The 27,204-nt window shown below is 35.1% G+C and overlaps 1 protein-coding gene across 5 annotated transcripts in view; it reads right to left on the bottom strand.

The window, feature by feature from the left end:
• The window catches only part of MAN2A1 (mannosidase alpha class 2A member 1), a 175,565-nt gene that overhangs the window by 88,193 nt on the left and 60,168 nt on the right, over window positions 1-27,204 (bottom strand). For all 5 annotated transcript variants that reach the window (XR_012414002.1, XM_005557492.4, XM_073994016.1 and 2 more), the window contains 4 exons: window positions 21,079-21,206; window positions 11,697-11,870; window positions 8,821-9,007; window positions 4,371-4,548 (listed from right to left, as the gene is read on the bottom strand). Coding sequence is in view for 4 of the 5 variants with exons in the window: in XM_005557492.4 (XP_005557549.1) it covers window positions 4,371-4,548; window positions 8,821-9,007; window positions 11,697-11,870; window positions 21,079-21,206 (667 nt within the window). In the remaining variant the exon portion in view is untranslated. The remainder of the gene's footprint in view (window positions 1-4,370; window positions 4,549-8,820; window positions 9,008-11,696; window positions 11,871-21,078; window positions 21,207-27,204) is intronic.

The following is a 27,204-nucleotide window of genomic DNA, read 5'->3' as shown; positions in this document are numbered from 1 at the left end:
GCAGAGAAGAAAATAATAGTGACTTTTTTTTTTTTTTTTACTTGCATTAAGGTCCAAATTAAACTAAGGGAAAACTTATACACTTTAGCAGTTAAGAGAAGAGCATGTAGATCTACAAATCAGTGAATATGAAAACTCCTACATATCTCTAGAATTTCAAAGTGCAAAATAATTTGGGCATGGATTAATCCAGATAAATGAAAGATGAGGGCAGCAGCAAAAATAAAAGACATATTAAAGTGTTCCAGAAGTCTAGAATAACAGTTTTATTAGCCATAAAGTCTAGAAGAATAATTTTGTTAGCCATAAGGTATTTCATATATCATACCCTCCTCTATCTCCCTTTTCCCCCAGTTGAGTTCTTGTGAAAAAGGGACTTTAAGAACAGCAGGTCATTTAAAAAAAAAATGGACTTACTCTACCAGTAGGTAACACTGAGTAGAAGTTAAATACAAAGAGTGATAAGAATGGCAAGTCTGCTGCTTAAACACACTGGTCTTTCCGACTAATTATTTAAATCAGCAGTAAGAAATTTGTTTTTATGAGTTCAAACTATTCTACAAATCAAAGACAAAAAGAAACACTATACCAAATCTTGTAAACAGATATTAAAAGGCAGTCCTGTCAAAATAAATAGATTATTTAACAGGGAATGTGTTCCTTTTAAAAGAAAGATGCTGATTTTGTTGTTTCCTACACACATACATACAACACAAACACACACACACACACAAATACAGATATTGCAAGTCATTTTGATTCAAGGTAGCAATAGTATGGGTTTGAATTCCATCTCTACCACTTATCTGACATGTGTTTTGAGCATATTACATAACTTCTCTGTCTATCCACATTACAGTGAATAGGGCTCTAAGTAAAAAGTTTACAACTGGCTGGGCACGGTGGCTCACACCTGTAATCCCGGCACTTTGGAAAGCTGAGGCGGGTGGATCACAAGGTTAGGAGATGGAGATCATCCTGGCTAACACAGTGAAACCCCATCTCTACTAAAAATACAAAAGAATTAGCCGGGCGTGCCTATAGTCCTGTAGTCCCAGCTACTTAGGAGGCTGAGGCAGGAGAATAGCGTGAACCCGGGACGCGGAGCCTGCAGTGAGCAGAGATCATGCCACTGCATTCCAGCCTGGACAACACATAAGAAAAATTACAAAAATAGTTAAATGATGATCAAATGGCAAAATGACTGTCTGGGCTATTCTATGTCAATTTTTCAGCCATCTGAACTGAGTTATTTACTTTTATTCTCCATTTCATTAAAAGAAAATAAATGTATGCTTCCAGTTCAGACAAAGTAACTTTAAGTATCCCATAAGAAACAGATATAACTAGATAAACTACAGAAAGAAAAAGCTCTGAAGACATTAAAGAACTAAAGCAGCCAGAACTTAAGGGACAAAAATGTTGGAGAGAAAGAAAATGCATTAAGGTGGACCCTATACCAAATTTTCATCTTGGGGTACTGGTCCAATCACTGCACAAGACATAAAGGCCTAACAGAAAGCAATGTCCTAGAAGAAGAAAATAATAAAATTTAGTATCTGGTCATGAAAAAACACTCTGTAAAAGAAGAATATAAGGAAAATTCCATAATCTGATAAAGGAAACCTACAAAATTCTACAGCTAACATTATGACCCATGAATGTTTTCTCTCTTAGAAAATTATGTCTGCTTTCACCACACCTACTCAACATTACACTAGAGGACACAGCCATCGTACATGGTAAGAAAATAAATTGAAAGATTTAAAGTTTTGGAAAGGAAGACATAAATATGCCATTATTCATACATAGGAAATCCATGAAGAATCCACAAATATAATAAATAAATTTAACAAAGTTACTGGATACAAGACTAAAATGCAAAAGTCAATTGCATTAATACACAAAATACACCATGTTAATCGATTAGATGGCCCAATAATTGTAGTTATTTGTGCTCAAATTAAAACAAAGATTCAATGCAATCCCAATCAAAATCCCCTTCAATTTTTTTTTGTTTGTTTTGGTATAAATTTAAAAGATGACCTAAATCTATGTAGAAATACAAAGGACTAACAGTAACCAATGCAATCTTGGGAAGGAGAACAAAACTAGAAGACTTTTACTATCAGATATTAAAACCTATTACAAAACTATAGTATTAATAATTAAGACAGTGTGAGATGAGACAAATAGACCAATAAAAGTGAACAGAGAGTATAGACACAGACCCACACACAAATGCAGTCTCATTCATGATTAATGACAAAGATGGCACTGTGGTGCTGTGGAAGAAAGTATGGTCTTTTCAATAAACGGTGCTGGATATCTATATAAGCCAAAATGTATCTTGATCCCTACCCTCACACAATTCATAGCAATCCATTTCAGATAGATTATAGACCTGAATGTTGAAGGCAAGACAATAAAGCTTCTGGAGGATAGCTTCATAAGAATGTAGCTTCACAACCACATGATAAACAAAAAATTTTTAAACAGAACAAGTTCTAAACATAAAGAAAAATAGTTATATTTAATTAATTAAAATTAAAAATTTCTGTCCATCAAAAGACAGCATGAGAAAGTGAAAATGCAGGCTACATAGTAGGAGACAACACTTGCATATATTTTACATGAAAAAAGATAGAATTCAAAATGTACCAAAGAGCTATAAACAGTAAGAAAAAGACAGACAACCCAATTTAATTAAAAAATCATCAAAAGACTTAAATAGGTACTTCACAAATGAGGATACCTAAATGGCAATAAACATATGAAAAGAGGCTCAACCTCATTAACCACGGGAGAAATAAAAAATAAAACCATCCCATCTATCAAAAGGATAAAAAAATCCTTACAATACAAACTAAGAAAGGGTGTGGAACAACTGAAACTCTTATACAACACAACAACTGATGCATCTATTTTGGAATAGTTTGACAATATATACTAAAGCTGAACATGTGCTTTACTAGGATCATGTGCCTATGATCCTAGTTCATAATCTGATAAAAATTCAGCTGTAACGATCCTGAATAAACTTGATATTTTATTAGGTTTATTTATCTATTTGATATTACTTAGGTTTGTTTAATAAACTTGAATTCTTACTAAACTATGGTTTACCATCAGCTTTCAAATTTCCTAAACAGTAACATCACTTCCTTTCTATAGTATTTTCACATATGTTCTACTTTTACAGGTCAATATGCAAAATGATAAACATGCTGAATAATTAATCTTCTTATGTAGAGTCTCTAACACACATTAAAAAAAAAAGACTTAGACTATTGCCCCAATACAAAGAAATGATAAATGTTTGAAGTGGTAGATATCCTAAATACCCTGATTTGATCATTATACATTCTCTGCATGTATCAAAATTCATAGGTGTCCCATAAATATACACAATTATGTATCAACAAAAAATCAATTTTGTAATTAAAAAACTTATTGATCAAATGCAATATATGACTATTGCTTGAATTTTGACTCAAACAAATTGTATGTTAAAAGAATTGTTTTTTATGAGATGAGGAAAATCTGAATCTGCCCAGATATGTATCATGAAATTATTGCTAGTTTTTTAGGTGTGATAATGGTATTACGGTTATATTTTTAAACAGAAACTTTATAATTTAGAGATACATACTGAAACCTTTACAGATGAAACTACATGAAATCTGAGATTGGTTTCAATATAATCCTGTGGGGAGGAGTGAGACAGCAGTGGGGCATGGCTGAAACAAAAGTGGTCTTGAGTTGAAGAATGTTGTAGCTGAGTCATGGATATGGGGAGAAAGGGAACAATTTTTGCTATTTTCAGAACTTTACAGTACATTTTAAATTTTCCATAAGAAAAAAAAAAGAGTAAGAACCATAGGCAAATGATTAATTTTAGAAGTCTTCTCACTTAAAAAAAAAATGCTAGTGTATTCTCTGGACATAGGACATTTGTTTGCAAAATTCATGACATGTTCATCTGCATCTGCCAGTCATGCTACTAAATCACAAGGATGCAGGTGTCAGAGAGAAATAACAGACTTTCAATGTTGGTTAAAGAAAAAACAACAAAAACAGGGCGTCCCTGAAGACTAAATATCACAACTATTTTCAATCACATAATTTTCAATCACATAAAAGTAAATTCCTCTTTAATCCTCAAGCAGTGGTAGGAACGGGACAGCTTTAGATATGGAACTATAGCATATAATAATTTTCTTCCTAATGGATTATACTTTTACACAATAATTATATATTCTAAGAAGCACTGTGATGTAGGACAAAGAAGCTAAGGATTTCTGTTCATAGTCTCATCTAATAATAAAGGCTCAACTTCAAATATGGAATCATAAATATTTTCTCCTTACCTTAACTTTAAACTTGGACTGAGAATTCATATAATCAAAAAGCTGCTGATAATTCTTAAACTGTAAATCCCATTCTGTGTATTCACAGTAGCGGAAATCATCTCCTAGTGGAGCCAAGAGAACTTTGGTACGAAAAAGCTTTGACTTCTTTCGGTACTGATCTAGTAGCATTTGAGCCCTAAAAAAAAAAAAAAAAAAAAAACAAAAAAAAACAAAAAAAACCCAGAAAATATGAATTTGACTAAGAAAAACTGAATGTGACAACTGATTAAAAAGGAAATAACCAAATTCAAAAGTATATTAAAAGAAATTATTGTATATTTTATCTGCAAAGTTAGTATAATTTAAAGACAGATTTTTTTAAAAAACTATCATACTAATTTTCATTATCCTTTAAAAATATTCATAAATTCTTATCAGTAGGAAAAACTCATAGGTTTCCAATGAATTATCTTTGGAGAAATATGGTCATATACCAACTTGGCATATAATAAATGGGATACCAATGACTTCCTAAAGCCCAGTCACAGAGATTGAATACCAGACAGCACATGTGTTAAAATAATTTATCTAGTAAGACAATAAGGATTTCCCACATATACAGACTTTGAAGTTTGCTTTGTCTTAATATTCCTTTCTGTAATCTAAAATTATCTGATTAAACACAGAAAAAGGTGTACTTTGAACAAAACCAAAAGAGAATAAATGTTAATCTATAACATTTTATAGAGTCATATTTTCTCTTCTAAAGAAAAAAAAAATCAACACATTTGTCACCTGCCACCAATAATCTGAGTATTTGTCACAGATTTTCAATACTGACCATCAGATAAGGATTAGGAGTTGAATTAGCTATTTTGGTTTCTACTTCTCTGGACTCTAACCAATAGCTTGATGGAATAGCTTTTATATTTCATATTCTATTATAGTATTCTGCAGAATATCCTTTGGAAATCACTGAATTAGGGCATCATTTAAGAAAGTCTGAGAATACAAACTAAGAGAAAGGGCTTGTGAAAATGAAATTATACAAGTGGATGAACCCAGAGCAGTTCACAATGTTTACAAAGACAAAGCTAAAGACAAAGCTTAAGAAACTAGTGATTAAATGACAAGTATTTTTATACTTAGTATTCCAATTTTCACTTCAAGAATCATCCAAAAGTAAATTCTAATTCACAATATAAAAACTTATGAAAGTATTTCAAAGAACACCAATGATGGAATGAAGCATTTTATAAAAATTAAAAACATTTAACTAAATCTCATATGGTCCTTTTTACATTTATAATCTCTGAAAATGCATTGCAAATATAAAATTTTAGCCAACATAATACCTTGGTGAGCAAAATATAACCACAGTGTCCTTATGTAACATATAATGCTTAGTTTTCTGACATTAGCACATTACTTTATCTTTACTAGTAATTTGCTAACATTCCACATTTGCCAAAACACTTTCAGGTTACTTATAATAAAAAATACATGAAGAATGAGATTCCAAACAGAAAGAAGGCTACCAAAAAAAAAATGAGAAAAAAAAATCAAATATATAAATCATAGATACAAGACAAAATTGAGCTCCAACTAGATTTCCTAGGCAGCCAGCATAAAAAAGGGTTTACTATCAGATATGCAATATCTTGTATTATATACATGTAAAACACATATAGAGAAAAGAAATCACAAACGTCAATGGCATGCCTTTAACACTTCACATCTATCCTAACTCTCAAGCCTGTCCAGAAAGTGTCAACACTGGGAAACCGAAGTAACCAGCCTGTAATGCCTGGCAGGAAGAAGACACTCACTAAATATATGGTGAACCAATAACAAATCAATTGACTCAACATCACATTTGAAAACATACAGATGCAATTTGCTCCTGATTTATTTTACCAGGTAAGAAATGTCAACTTAACTGTAACCAAGAAAAAGAAAATACCTAAAACATCAAATCATGTGACGGTCAATAGAAAAGGCCAACTTAAAATATATAGTACTTGACCAAAAATGAACTTGACTAAGAATGATATTTCTTTACTTGCAAAGTAGAAGAACCTGCTGAGCCGGACATATCAAAAGATGTCATCTGCACATTATAGTTAAATTTCATTTTCTTTGGGACATTAAAAAGTTGAATAGGGCTAGTAGGCATGGTGGCTCATACTTGTAATGCCAGCACCTTGGGAGGGCGAGGCAGGAGGATCATTTGACCCCAGGAGTTCGAGACCATCCTGGGCAACACAGGGAGACCTCATCTCTACAAAATTTTTTAAAACAATTAGTCGAGCATGGTGGCATGTACCTGTGGTCCCAGCTACTCAGGAGGCTGAGGTGGGAGAATTGCGTAAGCCCAGGTGATGGAGGCTGCAGTGAGCTATTGTGTCATTGTACTTCAGCCTAGGTGACAGAAAGAGAATCTGTCTCAAAAAAAGTGGGGGGCTTGAAAGCGGCCAATGAGCTGGAATGCCTATGTTTTATCTCAGTTTATCATCAGGTCGAAAACAAGGTGATATATGGATCTGAGTTAACCAGTAGAGTTAACATTTCAAGACTTGTAAGAAGTTTGTTTATTTATTTATTTTAGAGAAGTCTTGCTCTGTCACCCAGGCTGGAGTGCAGTAGGGCAATCTTGCTGCAAGCTCCACCTCCCGGGTTCTAGTAATTCTCCTGCCTCAGCCTCCCAAGTAGCTGGGATTACAGGTGCACGCCGCCATGCCTGGCTAATTTTTTTGTATTTTAGTAGAGACGGGGTTTTACCATGTTGCCCAGGCTGGTTTTGAATTCCTGAGCTCAGACAATCCACCCACCTTGGCCTCCCAAAGTGCTAGGATTACAGGCATGAGCCACTGCGCCTGGCCAAGAAGTTAAAAAAGAAAAAATCTCTAAGTATTATATAGACTCATTCATTCAACAGTATGCCCCCAGGTGCCTGGAAATCACTTTCAGAACCACTGGAACTAACTGAGCACAAGGTATCATCCTGAAGGACAACTGTTGAAAGGTTAGATGACATAACAAAAGGATTATTTAAAAAGCCTTCTTTTCCTCAATAATGTGCCTCAGGTAGTCTCAGCAGCAACTCCCCCACCCCCCAAAAAAATAACAAAGGGCTCACAATACTATGAATGCACTGGGACTCCCCAGCTGAAACATCTGGTTCACTTGTAAGAACTTCCCCATCCCTGGTCACCTGAGCAGAGAGTAGTGTAAATACCTGTAAATATAAACAGCTATTTGCCCACCTACACAGGCCAGGATGCCCCCACACTCAACCCTTCCTTTTCATTACACCTTCTGCCACACAATATACTGGCTTATTCTCTTATGCCTACTTAGCGCAACCCTAACTAGAAAGCAGGTTTTTCTGAATTCCTCACTGGTTCTCATGGCTGTAGGAACCAAGAAAATGAAACCAAGTCAATCCGTAACCTTGGGCAGTTTTTATAAACAACTATTAAAGTCAGATTTTGATAGAAGGGCTCCATGACTTTAAGAAGGCTGCCATGCTAAAACACCTTCATGTCTGCCACAGCGAAAGGCTCACAAAGAGTATCTTCTTTGTGATTCTAAGGACTCATTGAAGATAAAAGATCTCATTTCACCTTCTTCCTAACACACATTTTTTTTAAGTGACTTCTCTTTTTAAAATAAGCTGATTTAATAGTGCAAAAATTTATTTATTTAATTTATTTAATGGGCTGTATTATTTTCCTAGCAGAGTTTAGTGTTTTTATATTACACCACAATGTTTTATTTTAATACACTAATTTTTAAGTGAAGAAATTAAACTTAAAAGTACCAATATTAGAAACTACATGTAAGTTGGTTTAATGAGATGCTTCCATCATTAGCACAATTTTCTTCTAAAGAAATGATTCATACCTTTGATTTTTATTTAAATGTATTTAAGTATAAATATTCCTAATTAAAGTTTACTATAAGTCAAAAACATCAGAATGATGCAAAGATGTGTATACACCAGAGCTGGGAAGCATTCACTACTATTGAAATTGTTATTAAGGGAACAGATAATTACATTCTTTATGTGTTCCATTTCAATAAATGTGTTTTTGCAGTTGAATTGCTTTTCTTACCAATTTGTACAATAGGGACCAGAAGTTTTATTATCAACAAAAGTATATGAAATCAATCAAACACAGTAGAAGGCTTTTATAATGAGGGCAAAGGAGATGGTAATAATAGTGTATTATAGGTTATCCATTGTATATTGATCCAGTATTGTTCACTTTCCATTAAAATGTAACACATAACAGGCATAGTCAAGGCTCTGGCATTTTTAAGTTGCTTTAGATCTGGTTTGAATGAATACTTCAAATGAGGATAATGTTGGCTACTGAAGCCCATTTGTTCAACCCTTCAGCAACTAGCAGCTGAGTGGCTACTTTATTCAAGACGATGTCTTATGAAATACGCATTTTCATACCTGCTTTGGACATTTCCAGGATGTATTGTTTCTGGGGGGACTCCCCAGGGACAACCAAATCTGCCTCCAGGAAGCCGTTTAAAATCAAACTGGCAGCATATTTTAGGATCAGGTCCACAAGTGTGAGGGATGTCATAGCTGTAGAAGGGCATCATGTGGCATAAAATATCTGTGACAGATCCCAGATCTAAAATAAAGAGCCAACACACAAACCTGCATTTATAAAATCTATTTTCCCAAAAAATATTCAAAATGTCATTACTTTACACAAAGTATGCTGATTTAGCTCTATTCTAAATCAGCAGCCCCTTTAACTTCCATAACACATACCCCAGCGCCATTTAATGGCCACCTGTCTGAAGGAAGATACTCACACATCTCAGTCTCTATCTACCTTTTCTATCTAAGCATAGCAGAGACAGGAAAGCCCCACCATGAACCAGCACCAGCTGACCTGGAGGGATACAAACTGAACAGTAGTAAAAGTTACAACTGGCTCATCCAAAACCACGTCCATCCCTAGCTGCCAGTTCCTGCCATATCTGTTCCCAATTCAGGTAACAGGATTCACTGAGAGATACCATGATATTAGCTGCAGAGACGGGGTGAGAAGAAGAGAGTAAAAAAGGGATGGAAGAACAAAGGAAGAAGTGTGGAACATAGACTTATAAAAACACTGGGGAAATTCGCTCTTGGAGAAAATTTCCTCTTATGGTGAGGAGAGGATGTACAACCCAGAAGAATCTACAATCTCGCCCCATGTTTACCAAGAATGAGTTAGTCAATGGAACTTTTTACCAACGAAGAAGCACAGGAAAAGAAAAAGTAATTTTCAGAAAGTGAAACAAAAATAAAAACAAAACAAATAAGATATGGAAAATGAGCTCTGATTCCTGATGCAGAATTACTTTTAAGTAAAATTACAATGTTATCACATGTTGATACCACTGGCCTGGTGAGGTGAGAAGCCTATCAACAAGTGAGACTGGAGGACCTAACTAGTAGTTAAAAGCTATCTTTGTGAATATGACCCTGAGCTTTTAAATAACCTCCACCCTTTATTTATGTATGGATTTCCAATATTCAGCAATGAGTATGTATTGCTTACGTAACAGAAAGACAAAAAAAAATTTACATTTTTAATAAGTGAAAACAACTGCTTCATTAAGAACTGGAACACATGAACAAGCTCAACTTAATTTGAAAACATTTTTTAAAAAGCAACATGTTCAAATGTATCAGGTAAGTCCTAGAATATTCCAGTTTTATCAACTTAGTTAAAATAATTAACCATTATTTTCCAAATTTAAAATTATTAAAATCTATGTGTTTCAGTGCTGTCAGCTGTTTCACTGAATCATATTCAAAACTGTGACACTGTAGATGCTGGTCACTAATGCTTGCTATGAGCATACAGTCATCACAAAAGGTTGTCACAAACCCTAAAACTCTTCTCTCCTATGGATAAGGACATACTCCATACCCCACTAATTCTCCTTATGCTCTACTCTTTTGTAGCTAATTTACATACTTAATTTTATCTGCTACATTTGGCTGCATCTGTATTTTATCAAATTAGACTGGAATTTCCCTATAAGCAAGGATGTTTTCAATATTTCTTCCTAGCACAATATTTAAATATTAAATTTAAGCACTAAAATATTTAAGTACTCAATAATTTCTTACTAACTGGTATTTATGGACAATTGTTTAGGTAGGGATTCTTCAAATTAACGGTTCTTTGTTTTTCAAATTAGTATGCTCCTTAGCATTTGATCAAACTACACAGAATGCAATCCCCTACAAGTTCTTGTTCTCCCTACAGGTTTAATTTTCTAGAATTAAGAAACTATATAGCCAATGCTTTCCTTACTGAAAAAACAGGAGTACATATAAGAAAGTTACTGTCTAGATTTACAAAGGATTTTTCTGAAACACTTAAGGGGTCTAGATTATACAAGAAAACAAGTATAATGTAATGCAGTAATTTCTCAAACACTGTTTTATAAACAAAATGTTTCTTTCAGATGAAATTTTACTGAGAACACAATGACACAGGTTAGGAGCCTGGGCTTCAGGAACTACACAGAACTAGATTCAAATCTCTGCTCTCTATGTATGACCTATATGATTTTTGGCAAATGGCTTCTCATATCTAAGCCTCCATTTCTTCACCATAAAAAAGTAGTAATATTAAAAATATTAAATGAGAATGAATATAAAGCAGAGGTAACATAATACATGGCCCATAATAAAGGCTTGATAAATAGAAAATAAGGTGGTCTGAATTAAATGGGGGTTGAGAAAGGCAAAGGCCTCCCAAGAGGCCTAGACCTTGTCTCCTCTCTCTTAATAAAGAACTGCAGAAGTATATCCTTAGAATGCCTGCGTGGCCACAGAACACACTGTGAAAACAGGTGGCATTTTGATATTAGGGCTGTTTTAGGAGGACAGGATTAAGGCTTTAAAAGGCAATTCTTACAAGATGTAGAGACAAGAGAGACAGAAGGAAGGAAAACTGGCTGAATATAAGATACAAGACTGGTATCAGTTCTAATGCATGTTCAAATTTGTGATAAAACATGTGCTTTCTAAAACAGAAGCAAGAGAAAGCATTATTGGCAAAATACTAACTCATATTTATCTACTTTCTTTAGTCATAAAAAGATTCTCCTATGCTCTATAAATATCTGCATTATTACTTAAAAGAATCTTGACACAGGTACATGGGAAAAATAATTACAAGAGTGAGTATCTTTACGTTACCTGATTTTTCAAGACTGGCAGAGAACAAAACCCACAGTGGCATGAGTTCATAACCCTTGTGAAACAGTATCTAGGACAAGTGGGATCAGCTTTCATCAAACCCTACATACCCCAATTCTGTCTCCAAAAAAACTCCAATGTTTTATGCTGTGCAAAGTGTTTTTTAACTGCATAATGAACTCTCTGGATAAGCATGTGAGAAAGTTCAGCACGGTTTAGAAGATAAGCCATTGTTGGTGAGTGTCCAAAGGGATCAATAGCCCAGCCGGACCGAGGTTTCACTCCTGTGGATAAAGATGATAAGTGTTATTTTTTTAACTGATAAATGAAATAAAAAGAAGTCATAACACATTCAGATTCATCAATGTTGTATAGTCTCCTAGAGATATCAGACCAAGGACCTACCCAGCATTATCCTCTGCCAAGTATTCCCAGCAAGATATCAGGAAGGGAGGGTTGTGCCACTGCCTATCCACATAGGCAGGAGATGCTCACTGAAATTAATCAGTTAGAGTTGAAATAAACACTGCCATCTTTTAGCCATTAACATCTTTTACCTATTATAAAGCCACTGCCATTAACTAGAGGTAGAGAATAAACAGGACCAGGGCCCTTCCTGGAAGGATCTCACAGTCCTGTGATCTGTGGAGCTGGATAACCCTGGAACTATTAGATGATAAAGAAAAGTAACGTAACTCATTTCAACTTACATTTCCCAACCCCAACATTAAGGATTTTTTAGTATGTCTTTTACACCTCACAAAAGCCCCAAATCATCTTATGATACAGTGGCAGAACTGGCCAAAATAATTATACCATATTTTATTAAATCTTAAGACATTATGAAGCTGGTGCTTTCACTCTGCCTTGAAAGGGGCCAGTGATTTCTCACAGCTGGCTCACACCAATAATGCAAACTACTGACTACAGATACATCTCAATTTCACAGAGGATAAAATGTAAAAAAAAATAAATAAATAAAAATAAAAATAAAAAATGTACAGGTTAGAATTAATAAGACTGTTCATCTAGCATTATAAAAATCTGATGTTTTAATTATTTGGGATTCTCAAATAAACTGTCTACTTACAACTTAAAAATGGACATAAGTAATATTGCTGTGTGTGTTTTTTTCATTCAAACATCTTTTAAGCACCTTACCTAAGATGATGAAAGACCCCAGGGTTACAAAAACGAGTTAAATTAGATCTTGACTCTAGTTGCAGAGGCTGTCATTCAAATAAGTATAACACAAAGTAACACACAAGACAGCAAAGAGAACTTTGTAAACAATACTAAAGAAGAACACAGAGATGGGGAGCCAGTAACGGACAATAAGGAAAAGTCAGGATCTATAGGGGACCAAGAGTATATAATCAAAACTCAAAAAGAGCGTATGTCAAAACTAAAAGAACTGACCACATAAGATTTCTGCATTTCACATATTTACATCCAAAAACTAAAAAGAAATATTGAACTCTATTTAGTAACTTTGGGTTTTGTGGTAGCATGGATTTAATAATTCTGAAGGTAGCTTTCACGTATTCTAAGACTGAACAAATGAGAACAAGGGAGCCAGGATTTTCACTGTAAGTAACTACAAATGTAGAAGACTGGAATGTACCCTATGATATTGCATTACAACAGGAAATATTGGTACTAACTTATGGTTTTTAGTAAAGAAATATAAAAATATAGATATAGGTATCTATATGCATATTCACAAACATACACAAATTTCCCAACTCAGTGCACTTGAAGAACCTAGATGCAATAAAACCTCAGTACCAATGACCACACCTTAGCTCCCAGATCTTGGCCTCTACATACCAATCATTTTACAAAGAAAGAAAAACCTTAAAGAAATAGCTTATTCCAAGGCTGAAGCCAGGAAAGTACATGATAAGCCTGGAATATATTCTTGTGTCATAAAGATACAGTCAAGGAATCATGGGAACATATTAAAATAACTCAGGAAAAGACCAAAGAGGCTTCCAATGGCCAAATCTGGGACAACTGAGGCATGAAAATAAATAATGCATCATAATCCACTGAATATTAACAATCTATGAGCCCATACTGATATAAATAAATAAACAGAAAATAAGACGGAAAGCTCTTCTCTTTAGTAGAATGCCAACTAGCAATTATAGAAGAATTAGGAAATCATCAATGGACACTAAAACAAAAACATGAGAGTTGGCTGAGGAAAAGAATATTCACTCCCATTGTACCTCCCACAAATTAATTAGAAAGGGCAAAAATCTAACACAATGGAGAAACTTAGCAGACAAACCCTAACTAGTCGTTCCTATTATTACAAGCACTGGGACAGAGACATTACATGCCTCCTGATATGATGCAGTGAGGACAACGGGACATCACATTACTGCAGTGATACTGTAACTAGACAGACAAACAGGTAGATAGGCAAAATACATAAATAACTTGAATCCAATCATGAAGAAAGTGACAAAGTCAAATAGAATTTCTACAAAAGTGGCTCTACTCTTCAAAAATATAAAGATCAAGAAACCCAAAGAAAGACTAAGGAACAATTTCAAATAAAAGAAAACTAAAGAGACATGACAACTAAATGCAATGTAGGACCATGGATTCCATTCTTGACTGGCTGGGGGAAAAAGCGGCTCTTATAAAAGACACGATTGAAATAATTGACAAAATCTGAATACAATCTGTGGACCAAACTGTCCTACTGTATCACTGTTAACATTCCTGATTTGATAACTTTATTCTATTTACATATAAAAGTGTCCTTATTTCTTAGGAAATACGCAATGAAGTATTTAGAGATAAGGGTACAGGGGACCTCCAACTTACTCTCAAATGATTCACAAAAATATACATATGAATCAATGTACAAGATACATGGGAGTCCTTCCCAAGTACTATGATGTCACCTTTATAAGTTAAAAATTACATCAAAAGTTACAAAATTAAAAAAAGGAGTACGTATTGTCCAAATAATGAGGACATAATAAGCTTACAAAAAAGATAAAAATCAGTATCAGACAGTATAGTGATGTTAAAGAGTTTATCGTGTCCATTCAGTTTAACAATTATACCACATCACTGGTGATCTTTTCCACATCAAAACCATTGGATCCACAGGGGTAACAACCTAGCTGCAATGGAATAAAGAGTCACTGAGACTGAATAATGTAGAAAAGAGAGAGTGTAAACTATATTTTTAAAAACTTTGATATGAAAGGAGGTGAGAACAAGGGAGAGACTTAAAAAGGAACCCAGGGTCCTGCTAGAGTTTTTCTTGGCAATACTTGTTAAAAAGAGGGTAAGAGGCAAACTTAGGAAAAGGTACAATATAAGAAAAATCCAAAATTTTATAAAGGGGGCACATTTGCTAGCAAAACTGGAAAGCTCATCAAAAAGATTTAATGCCTTCATGCAAGAATAAGATTATCAAAAATATAAAGACCACCTGATATTTGACAAATCTGACAAAACAAGCAATGGGGAAAAGATTCCCTATTTAATAAACGGTGTTGGGAAAACTGGCTAGCCATATGCAGAAAATTGAATTTGGACCCCTTCTTTATACCTTACACAAAAATTAACTCAAGATGGATTAAAGACTTAAACATAAGACCTAAAACCATGAAAACCCTAGAAGAAAACCTAGGCAATACCATTCAAGACACAGGCATGGGCAAAGACTTCATGACTAACACACCAAGAGCAATGACAACAAAAGCCAAAATTGACAAATTAGATCTAATTAAACTAAAGAGCTTCTGCACAGCAAAAGAAACTATTATCAGAATGAAAAGGCAACCTACAGAATGGGAGAAAATTGTTGCAATCTAGCCATCTAACAAAGGACTAATATCTAGAATCTACAAGGAACTTAAACAAATTTACAAAAAAACAAACAACCCCATCAAAAAGTGGGCAAAGGATATGAACAGACACTTCTCAAAAGAAGACATTTATGCAGCCAACAAACATGAAAAAAAGCTCATCATCACTGGTCATTAGAGAAATACAAATCAAAACTACAATGAGATACCATCTCACCCCAGTTAGAATAGCAATCACTAAAAAGTCAGGAAACAATAGATGCAGGAGAGGATGTGGAGAAATAGGAATGCTTTTACACCGTTGGTGGGAGTGTAAATCAACCATTGTGGAAGACAGTGTGGTGATTCCTCAAGGATCTAGAACCAGAAATACCATCTGACACAGCAATCCCATTACTGGGTATATACCCAAAGGATTATAAATCATTCTACTATAAAGACACATGCACATGTATGTTTACTGCAGCACTATTCACAGTAGCAAAGACTTGGAACCATATGTATATGCATAATATAATAAAATAAAGAAAATATGGTGCATATACACCATGGAATATTATGCAGCCATAAAAACGGATTAGTTCATGTCCTTTGCAGGGATATGAATGAAGCTGGAAACCATAATTCTCAGCAAACTAATACAGGAACAGAAAACCAAACACCACATGTTCTCACTCATAAGTGAGAGTTGAACAATGAGAACACATGGACACAGAGAGGGGAACATGACACACAGGGGTGCATCAGGGGCTGGGAGGCTAGGGAAGGGATAGCAGTGGAGAAATACCTAACACATATGACAGGTTGGTGGGTGCAGCAAACCACCATGGCACGTTGTATACCTATGTAACAAACCTGCATGTTATGCACATGTATCCCAGAACTTAAAGTATATTTTAAAAAAAGGCAACAATTCAAATAAAAAGAATGGGCAAAAGACTTAGAAACTTGAAAATAGGGTATACCACTGGCCAATAAGCACAACAAAACATACTCAGCATCATTAATCATCATGGAAGTGCAAGTTAAAATAACAGTGAAATATTACTACATACTAACTAGAATGGTTCTAAGAAAAAAGACTCACACACCAAACATTGGCAAAAATGTCCAACAACTAGAATTCGAATTCATTGTCGGTGGAATATAAAATAGTACAACCACTTTGGAAAACTCTTTCAAAGTTCACACAAGCTGTAACATACACTTATCCTAAAGCCCAGCAATTCTAGTGCTAGTACATATTTCATTCCAAGAGAATGAAAACATGCCCACAAAAAGACCTGTGCACAAATGTTTATTACAGTATGATTCACCGTAGCTTAAAAGTGAAAGCAACCCAAATGTTCAACAGGAAACTGGACTATCAATGGAATACTACCCAGTAATAAAAGGAAATGGATTACCAACATACACAACAAGAATGAATCTCAAAAACTTCATGCTGGTGACAGGATACAAGATCACTATACAAAACTCAATTGTATTTCTACATACTAGCAATGAATAATCCTAAAATGAAATTAAGAAATTAATGAACAATCCCATTTATAATGGCAGTAAAACAAACAAAATGCCTAGGAACATATTTAATAAAAAAAGCACGGGACTTTTACACTGAAAGCTATAAAACACAGTTGAAAGAAATTAAAAATGATCTACTTACATGGAAAGCCATCCCATGTTGATATATCAGAAGATGTGACATTGTTAAAATGGCAATATTCACCCAGATTGACCTACAGATTTAATACAACCACTACCAAAATCCTAGCTGATATTTTTGCAGAGATTGATAAACTGGCCTAAAATTCGCATGGAAAAAACAAGTTTAAAAAAAGAACAAAGTTGGAGAACCCAGACTTCCCAATGTCAAGTTTACTTACTTACTTACCATAAGCTATACTAATCAAGACAGTATGGTACTGGCATAAATATAAGTCAAGGAAACAGAACTGAGAGTCCAGGAATAAATTCTCATAATTATGGTTAACTAACTGTTAAGAAGTGTGCCAGGACAATTCAGTGAGGAAAGAATCATCTTTTTCAACAAGTTGCATTGGAATAACTGGGTATCAACATGCAAAAAATAAATATGAAACTCTACCTCACATCATATACAAATATTAACTAAAAGTAGATCACTGACATAAATTTAAGAGCTAAAACCATAAAACTATTTTTAAAACAGGAGTACATCTTCATAATTCGGGAATAAACAATGGTTTCTTACTATGGCATCAAAAGCACAAGAAACAGAAGAAAAACTTCCTCAAAATTAAAACTTGTGCATCAGAAGACACCTTCAAGAAAGTGAAGAAGACAACCACAGAATGAAAAAATAAATATGTAAGTCACTATCCAACAAAGAACTTTTATCCAGAATATATAAAAACAATTCTGGCCGGGCGCGGTGGCTCAAGCCTGTAATCCCAGCACTTTGGGAGGCCGAGACGGGCGGATCACGAGGTCAGGAGATCGAGACCATCCTGGCTAACACGGTGAAACCCCGTCTCTACTAAAAAATACAAAAAACTAGCCGGGCGAGGTGGCGGGCGCCTGTAGTCCCAGCTACTCGGGAGGCTGAGGCAGGAGAATGGCATAAACCTGGGAGGCAGAGCTTGCAGTGAGCTGAGATCCGGCCACTGCACTCCAACCTGAGCGGCAGAGCGAGAGTCCGTCTCAAAAAAAAAAAAAAAAAAACAATTCTAAGTCAATAAAAGACAAATAACTCTACTGAAAAACAGGAAAATAATTAGAATATATATTTATCCTTAAAAGATCTATAAGCAGCCGATATACACATGAAAAGATTCTTAGTGCCACTAGTCTTTAGGAAAATGCAAATCAAAATCACAATGAGATTACCATTTCACACATATTAGAATGACTACAATAAAAAAGATAGACAGTAAAAAATGTTGGTGAAGATTTGGAGAAAGTAGAAACCTCACACATTGCTGGTGGGAAGGTAGACTCATACTGCTCTTCTGGAAAAGTTTGACGGTTTCTCAAAATGCTAAACATTTTTACCATATAACCCAGCAATTCTACCCCTAGGAAGAAAGATAGATTCACACAAAAACCTTTAAACAAATGTGTATAACAGCATTATTCCTAGTAGCCAAAAAAGATACAACCTAAGTGCCCATCACCTGAATAAGGGATAAACACATGTGGTATATCTATACAACAGAGTATTATTCAGCTAATAAAAGGAATGAAGCACTGATATATGCTATAATACATGATGAGCCTTGAAAATATTATGCCAAAAATCCAGTCACCAAAGGCCATACATTACATGCTTCCATCTATGTGAAATGTCCAGAATAGTCCAATCCATATATACAGAAAGACTAGTGATAGCCTGAGACTGGGGCAGGGAAGGGTGAAGCTAGAAAGGGGAGTGACTACTACTGGGTATAAGGTTTCTTTGGGGGATGTTGAAAAAAGTTCTAAAAATAGACTGTGGTGATGGTTGCACAAATCTATGAATTTATGTAAAATAAATCTCAATAAAGTTGTAAGAAAAAAATTACACTGGGCAAAAGACACAAGATCCAAAAGAATATTATGTGAGTCCATATATTAATAAATTATTCTTCAAACAAAACTCATCTACAATGACAGAAATCAAAGAGCAGTTGGCTGCAAGGGGAAAGATGAGGGGATGAGAGACCTTTCTTGGGTAATAAATGTATAGATTAAATGGGTATGTACATCTGTTAAAACTCACTGACCTCTACATTTAAGATTTATATATTCCACTGCATGTAAATTATACTTCAATAAAAACATAAAAAACATTCATAACTGAGGTTTATGAAGTGAATATTCTTGGATTAGCACATCAGGTATTTAAGGAAAAGGGCATTGTGTAGAGAGGGTCCCTAAGACCACCTCCAGGTTCGGTGATTTGTTAAGAAAAACCACAGGTCTCAACATATTGTCGTACTCATACCTATAATCTATTACACTGAAATGAGAAAAAAAAAATCCGCAAAAGGAAAAAGCACAGAGAGTACGTCCAGAGGAAGCCAGGTGCAAGCTTCTAAGCAACCTCTCCCTGTGGAGTCATACAGGATGTGTTTAAATGCTCCAGCAAGAAACTGTGACAGTATGTGTGAAGCGTTGTTGACCAGGAAACTCATTACAGACTCAGTGTCCAGTGTTGGGGGTTGGTCATGTAGGCATCCTCTGTTCAGCACATACTAAGAATTCAGACTCCCAGAAGGAATGCAACTGTTTAGCACAAACTACATTGTTTATACAAACAGATTAAAAACAGTGAGCCACTCTTATTGTTAGGACATCCATGTTCCCAGACACTAGCCAAGGGCCAATCTTGTAAGCAAGGCCTTTCTAAGGATAGCAGACCTGCTATACTAACTATTTTCTACACAGGCATGATACCTGCAACATACTTGCAAATGGTTCTAATAATAATAAATACCAGCACCACTGCAACAACATGGAAATAGAAAAAATTAAGTAAATGTGTCAAAATGTTAACAACTGGTAAATGTGGGTGAGGGGTTTATGAGAATATTTTGCAGCATTCTTACACATTTCTTCAAATTTGCAATTATCTCAAAATAAAAAGTAAAGAAAAAATTAATAGGGACGAGAAGAATTTTATCCCTAAGAGACAATTTTTTAAAATAAGGAAATATCTAAAAATAACTTCAACAAAAAACACATATACTTACATAAAAAACTACATTATTACACTGAGATATAAAATATTTGAAAGGATTTACATACCATGTTACAAAATGTAAATATTAAATATCACAGTTTTCTATTAGTCCCAAGTTTTTATAGTGGATATCTGATTCTATCAGTCTAGCATCTTTTTTCCCATTTCTTGCAGCAACAGAATTCTTCTGTTGAACTGGACCCATTCCATGGGGCCATTCATATGGAGGACCCGTTCTCATGCTTTTTAGGTGCAGCTGACCCTGCTCTCCACAATTCCCTTTCCCCCAAGACCATTTCCACCAAAATGACTAGACCTTAGTGATTTGAACTCCTATACCTCTGGACACAGTAACTGGCTCAGACATAAGCAACTGACTCAAGTTGGGCCAACTAGATAAAGTATTTTAAAGAGAACTCCTGGTTGCTAGGTTGGAAAAATTCGTCTCAGCTGCCTAGAGCCATCTTACTCACCTTGTAAAGAAACCCAGCAAAACAAGCAGAACCCAAAGATACACTGCCCAGACAATATAATTTAAGTCCCCTGGATCCCTGAATGCAGCCATACCTGCAGCTAACATATCTCTGTAACACTTAGTGACATAACAAATATCTTTCTTTCCTTTTTTTGCTGGAAAAAAAAACTTAAGCTACCATAATTAGGTTTTTGCCTCTTGTCATCAAGTCTTAACATATAATTAAAATCCCAAAACCAATAGAAATATAGATAAATAATACATTAAACGAGGTAGATGATCCTAAAAGTGACTACAGTAAATCTCTGTAACACAGTTTATGAGCTAAGAAATATCATAAATTAAAGAAGAATAAACTGTTCAACAATAATAACAGGGAAAATAGTTATTCAAAAAAAAAAAAGACAGAGACTCACTCACATTCGCCAAAATTAACTGTCCAAAATAGCCCAAATAAAGAATATACCAATACATACCTATATTATTTTCCAGCCACTGATGTCCTTCAATTAGTTGATCAATTAAGGCAAAATAATGTGCAGTGGCTTCATCAGGCATAACCCAGCCACCTGTCACAATTTCAAGCTGACCATTTTCTATTAAACTAGAGAGAAAATAACAAGAGTCCACATTAACAAATATAAGAAAAGTTCAAATAAAAACCTAAACAAGCATAAACATTAAGAACAGCCTTTAAATATAACCAGTATGTATACTAGTTGTTAAAATTTTTTTTTAAACCAGTGAATGAATTTCAACTTCAAGACCTCAAGATGGCACCCAGTGTCTCAGGTGACCTTTGCCCTTCTGTAGGAAAAGCCAGGCAGGTCATTCTGGAGGTTCCTTCCACAAGGATATAAACTCCCACACAGCCTCAAAGATTCTTTATGTCAAAAGCCACATCTGGTTTATTTATTTATTTATTTATTTTGAGACAGAGTTTCACTCTTGTTGCCCAGGCTGAAATGCAATGATGCGATCTCGGCTCACTGCAACCTCCACCTCCCAGGTTCAAGCGATTCTCCTGCCTCAGCCTCCCAAGTAACTGGGATTACAGACAGGCGCCACCACGCCTGGCTAATTTTGTATTTTTAGTAGAGACGTGGTTTCTCCATGTCAGTCAGGCTGGTCTTGAACTGTCAACCTCAGGTGATGCACCTGCCTCAGCTTCCCAAAGTGCTGGGATTACAGGTGTGAGCCACCGCGCCCGGCCCACATCTGGTTTATTTCTGAATCTTGCAGAGCACATAACAAAGTGTTTTACACAGAGTATATGCTTGATGAGTGTTTACTGGAAGGCTGTCATTTTAAGCGCATTATTTTTTTCAATATATTTTTATCAAAAAATCAATATTTACTTTAGTCCTTCTGACACTGATAAGTTAATCATTCAAACTATCCTAAAAAAATAACAAGGGTAAAGCTAGTAAATACCACATGACTCTGGGAATACAGATAACATCATAAAACACTTTGCTCCAGATTCAGGTGAAATATAGGCTATATAGTTTATTTTTCATTATTGAGTGAAAGGTTCTAACAGCATCATTATTTGTCTACTGGGTATTCCTTTGCCATAATACCATACCAGGTAACAAGATCCCTAGTCCTAATAAAACTGTTTTGAGAAGATACTTTCCCCTGAGAAGAAAAAAAAAAATCATAAGCTATTAAAAATTTGAAATAGTGCCCAAGGAAGCATAAAAGTCAAGAATTTAAGCAAGGTCTGGCACAGTGGCTCAGTCCTATAGTTCAAGCACTCTAGGAAGCCAGGACAGGAGGACTGCTTGAGGTCAGGAATTCTAGACCAGCCTGGGCAACATAGGGAGATCCCATATTTACAAAATAAAATTAAAAAGTTAGCCAGGTGTGGTGGTACATGCCTGTAGTCTCAGCTACTTGGAAGGCTGAGGTGGGAGGATTGCTTGAGCCTGTGAGTTTGAGGCTGCAGTGAGCTATGATTATGCCACTGCACTCCAGCCTGGAAGATACAGCAAGACACTGTGTCAAAAAAAAAAAAAAAAAAAGGAAAGGAAAGGAAGGGAAAGGGAAAGGGAAAGGAAAAGGGAAAGGAAAAGGAAAAGGAAAGAAAAAAAAATTGAGCAAGTATCTATCTTAAGTGCCACAGACTTGCCAGCCTGCAACAAGATGGTTTGGGAAGTGGGGTAAAATTTCAGAAACAAGCAAAGCAGCTTTAAAAAGGACATACATCACTGGATGCCTACAGCTAACAGCCAACTCTCAAGTCAAATTTAGTTGAAGCAGACCAGAGGCACAGAGGATGAATAACTATTTTCCTACAAAGCATATGATAGAAGCCACAACATTAACACAACATATAATTCAAACATATGCATGATCATATAACCAGTAACAGAGTGGATAATGGACATAATTTCTAAAAAAAAAAAAAAAAATCAAACAATAAATTCCCTGCAAACATTAAAGAAATAAATTTATGTTGCCATGGGGATCACCAACTAATATAATTTCACATGCAGAATATGATAACTTACTAGAATGTCTAAAGAAACCCAATATCCAATCAAACTTCAGATTCTCAAAGGCCCAAATCAAGAACCTACAATGAAGAAGCTGGAAATTTCTAAAATCCACACTTCTTTAAGAACACAACTAAATTCAAGGCTACTGGTCCCATCTTTACTGTCAGGAGACCTATGCATACAATTAGTTCTTTTTCTTATCTTTCTGGTGATTGCCTGATTTAGCCACAGTCTAGAGGCTATGGACCAAACCTGCCCCTTATGTCCTATGCTTGGCAGCCTGAGATGTCAGGACAGTATGAGATTTAGTATCTAATTATCATATATGGAAACTTGACTTCATTATTTCAATATCTCAATAAATAGATCTTTTGGAAAATTTCAGATATAAGTTCAGATATAAATCAAAAACAAACTCTTTGCTGATCTTGAATAGAGAAAAAAACCTACAGATTAAGAAAACTAAAAATTAAGTGGAAAAAATTTACTTCAATGATAGAACTTTTCTTTTTTCATCTATATCAGTTTTAATAGACAACATAATTCCTGTCCCACAGGCATCAATGGTCTTCAAGAAAGTCAACCAGCCAAGAATTACATTATATACAGTAACTAATTTTCCCAGCTCCATTTGTTAATAATCCATATCTTCCCCCATGATGCCTGAGATGCTACTTTCACCAAAAATTGAATTCTTATCTGTACATAAAGGTTAAAGACTATTGTGTCTATTAATTTTGAGGAGGCATGAAAAACTTCTCACTTATTAAAATGTTTTCCAGCATTTATCTACTTTCTTCTCCCCTATCTTTCCCAGTCTGGCTGGTCTCAACTGCCCTCATAGCTCAGCTCAGAGACGTCTTAATGTGCACCCAAGCTAAACTAACACTCCCACTATACCTCCCATTCTATCCATCACAGTCTTTATCAGAAACCAGAATTACCTTGTTCATTGTCAGATCTCTATTCTTTCCCTCCCAACATCTACCCACTATTAGAACGTAAGCTCCAAGAGAACATGGACCAGAATGTGTTTTGTTCACGTTTGCATGTCCGGCACTCAGAAGCTTGCTTGGCAGATAATGGTCATTCAAATATTTGTTACATAAATGAGGAATTAATTAATAAGGCCATCAGTCTAATATTAGTATTTACCTACAGTTTTTGTATTAGAAAAAGCTCACAGATATTTGCAAAATAAAACAGAAAGAGAAAGGTCAGTCAGAATGAAGTTTCAATTATCTAGGTATGAGATGATATGATCTAGAATATGGTAGTGGTAATTATGAAATATGGAGGAGGAGGAAGACAGCGGAGACATTACATGAAAAATATCAACAGTAATTAGAAAATGATTGAAGATAGACGATAAGATTAATGCAAATATGACTTAGAGTTTCAATTCCAGGTGTCTAATGGAGTGGTAGTATTAATACACATATAGTGCAATTGAGTTGAGAAAGGAAGTCACTTTGTAGTAATGAATATAAATTTGGACAGGGCTTTTTATGACAGTGTGACATTCAAAAGGAGTTAAGTGATAAAGAAGAGCAAGTTTAAGAAAAGGGGCCAATTAAAAAGTTAAGTTTCAAAGAACTATTAATAATAGAGAAAATAGGGAATGATGGGAAGTTAACAGAAAACAAGCAAAAGGAAAGTCAAAGATCAAGCTGAAGGAAAATATAAGAGAAATGGAGATAAGAAATGTTAAGGTAAGGGCAAAAAGAATAAATCTGAATTTAGCCTGAAACATTTTAGAAAAGAGGAATACAGAGCAATCTGTCCTTCCAGTTGGTAAAAGCCATTAAAAAGCTACCATAATTGTGACTTAGAAATAAACACATCAGTGAGTCAGAATAGGAAGTTGAAAAATAGATTTTCTTAAAAATTTACATTATTAAAATAGGCATTGAAGATTTATTAAAAAAAAAAAAAAAAAAAAAAACTAAAAATAGGACAACCATATGATCCAGCCATCCCACTTCTGGGAAAAAATCAAGTATACCAAGGAAAAAAATCAGTATACCAAAGGGATACTTGGACTCTCATGTTTATTGCAGCACTATTCACAACAGCAAAGATATGGAATCAACCTAAGTGTTGATTTAGATGAATGGAAAAAGAAAATGTGGTGTATATATATGCAACGGAATACTATTTAGTCATGAAAAAGTATGAAATCATATCATTTGTAGCAACATGAATGAAACTGAAGGTCATTCTATTAAGCAAAATAAGCCAGGCACAGAAAGACAAATATCCTATGTTCTCACTCATATTTGAGAGCTAAAAAAAAAAAAAAAAAAAGGTGATCTCACAGAAGTGGAGAGTAAAAGGACAGATACCAGAGGCTGGGAAGAGTATGTGACTTAGGGTAAGGATTGGGAAGAGGGGTACAAATATGTAGTTAGATAAAAGGAGTAAGTTATAATGTTCAACAGCAGAGTAGGGTGACTATAGTTAACAACAATGTATTGTATATTTCAAAACAGCTAAAAGAGGACTGGAAATGTTCCCAACACTTAGAAATGATAAATAGTCAAAGTGATGGATACCCCAACCCTGACTTGATCATTACACACTTCATGCATGTAACAAAATATCACATATGCCCCATAAATATGTACAAATATTTGCATCAATTAAAAATATAAAAATAAAATAAAACAGCCATTGATTTAGTGGAGTAAGAATGAGTTATATTTTTTCTTTTTAAGACTCAATCAGAGTGACTTAAAAGCAGCTCATAAGAAAATGCCAAGATATTATGTCATGGAAGCCAAGGGATTCATATTTTAAAATACTATGGTCATACAGGTTTTTCAGAAAAATTGCATGAGTAGGTAAAAAATAGACAAATATATCATATCATATATAAATGACATCACAATAGCAGGCCAGAAAGTACACAGGTTTTAGTTTTTCTAGTATAGTTTATTTTATAAGATAGAACAAAACACCCACCCCATGGAAGAAAAGAGACGACATTATTTTAATATGAACCATACTGTAATAGCATGATACCTGATAGAATAATCAGTTTAGTGAGTATTCCTATTTCATTAAACTGCCTGTTTTTCCTAGGGTATTACCCTCTAACCCATCCACAAGAACAGAAAAACAGATAATAAACCAGAAGATTCTTACAGGCAGGAAGGTTTGGTCTGATATAAAATATTTCCTGTGTTAAGCAAAAACACTTGCCATTAACAACAACAACAAAACCCAAAAACATCAGAAGGACACAAATTTGCCCTGAATTCTAGAACACATATGATAAGCACTTAAGGAAGCATCTGATGAGTGAAAGAAAAACAAGAAATAGTCCCCAAAAAACAAAGAAAATTGTCGACCTAATTATTGAGAAGCACAGCAATAACTATCATCATTTAGTGATAACTACAAAACCTAGGACTAGAAGTCTTAACAGAAACAATATGTCTGGAAATACTTTTAAAAATATTTACAAGCTCTTAGGCCCAGAGCAAAACTTAGAAATCCTACTGAACTTGGCAACCTCGGTTTTTTATATTAGAGATCAGGAGAAGCAGGCGGAACGGGACAAACAGGATTTTTTAAAAAGACCATCACTTTAGTCATGGCCCTCAGACAAGCGGACTTTTGGAGTCTCTGGAAAAGGGAAAAGCTGGAAAAATTGAATGCCTAATAGGGCTTGCTTCCAGTGCGGTCTATAAGGACACTTTAAAAAAGACTGTCCAAGTAGAAGCAAGCCGCCCCCTCATCCATGTCCCTTATGTCAAGGGAATCACTGGAAGGCCCACTGCCCCAGGGGATCAACGTCCTCTGAGTCAGAATCCACTAACCAGATGATCCAGCAGCAGGACTGAGGGTGCCCAGGGCAAGGGCCAGCCCATGCCATCACTCTCACAGAGGCCTGGGTATACTTGACCATTGAGGGCCAGGAGGTTAACTGTTTCCTGGACACTGGCGCGGCCTTCTCAGTCTTACTCTCCAGTCCCAGACAACTGTCCTCCAGATCTGTCACTATCCAAGGTGTCCTAGGACAGCCAGTCACTAGATACTTCTCCCAGCCACTAAGTTGTGACTGGGGAGCTTTACTCTTTTCACATGCTTTTT

Source organism: Macaca fascicularis, chromosome 6 (genome assembly GCF_037993035.2).
Source record: "Macaca fascicularis isolate 582-1 chromosome 6, T2T-MFA8v1.1".
Taxonomy (NCBI): domain Eukaryota; kingdom Metazoa; phylum Chordata; class Mammalia; order Primates; family Cercopithecidae; genus Macaca; species Macaca fascicularis.
This window is presented reverse-complemented; position numbering and strand designations above follow the sequence as displayed.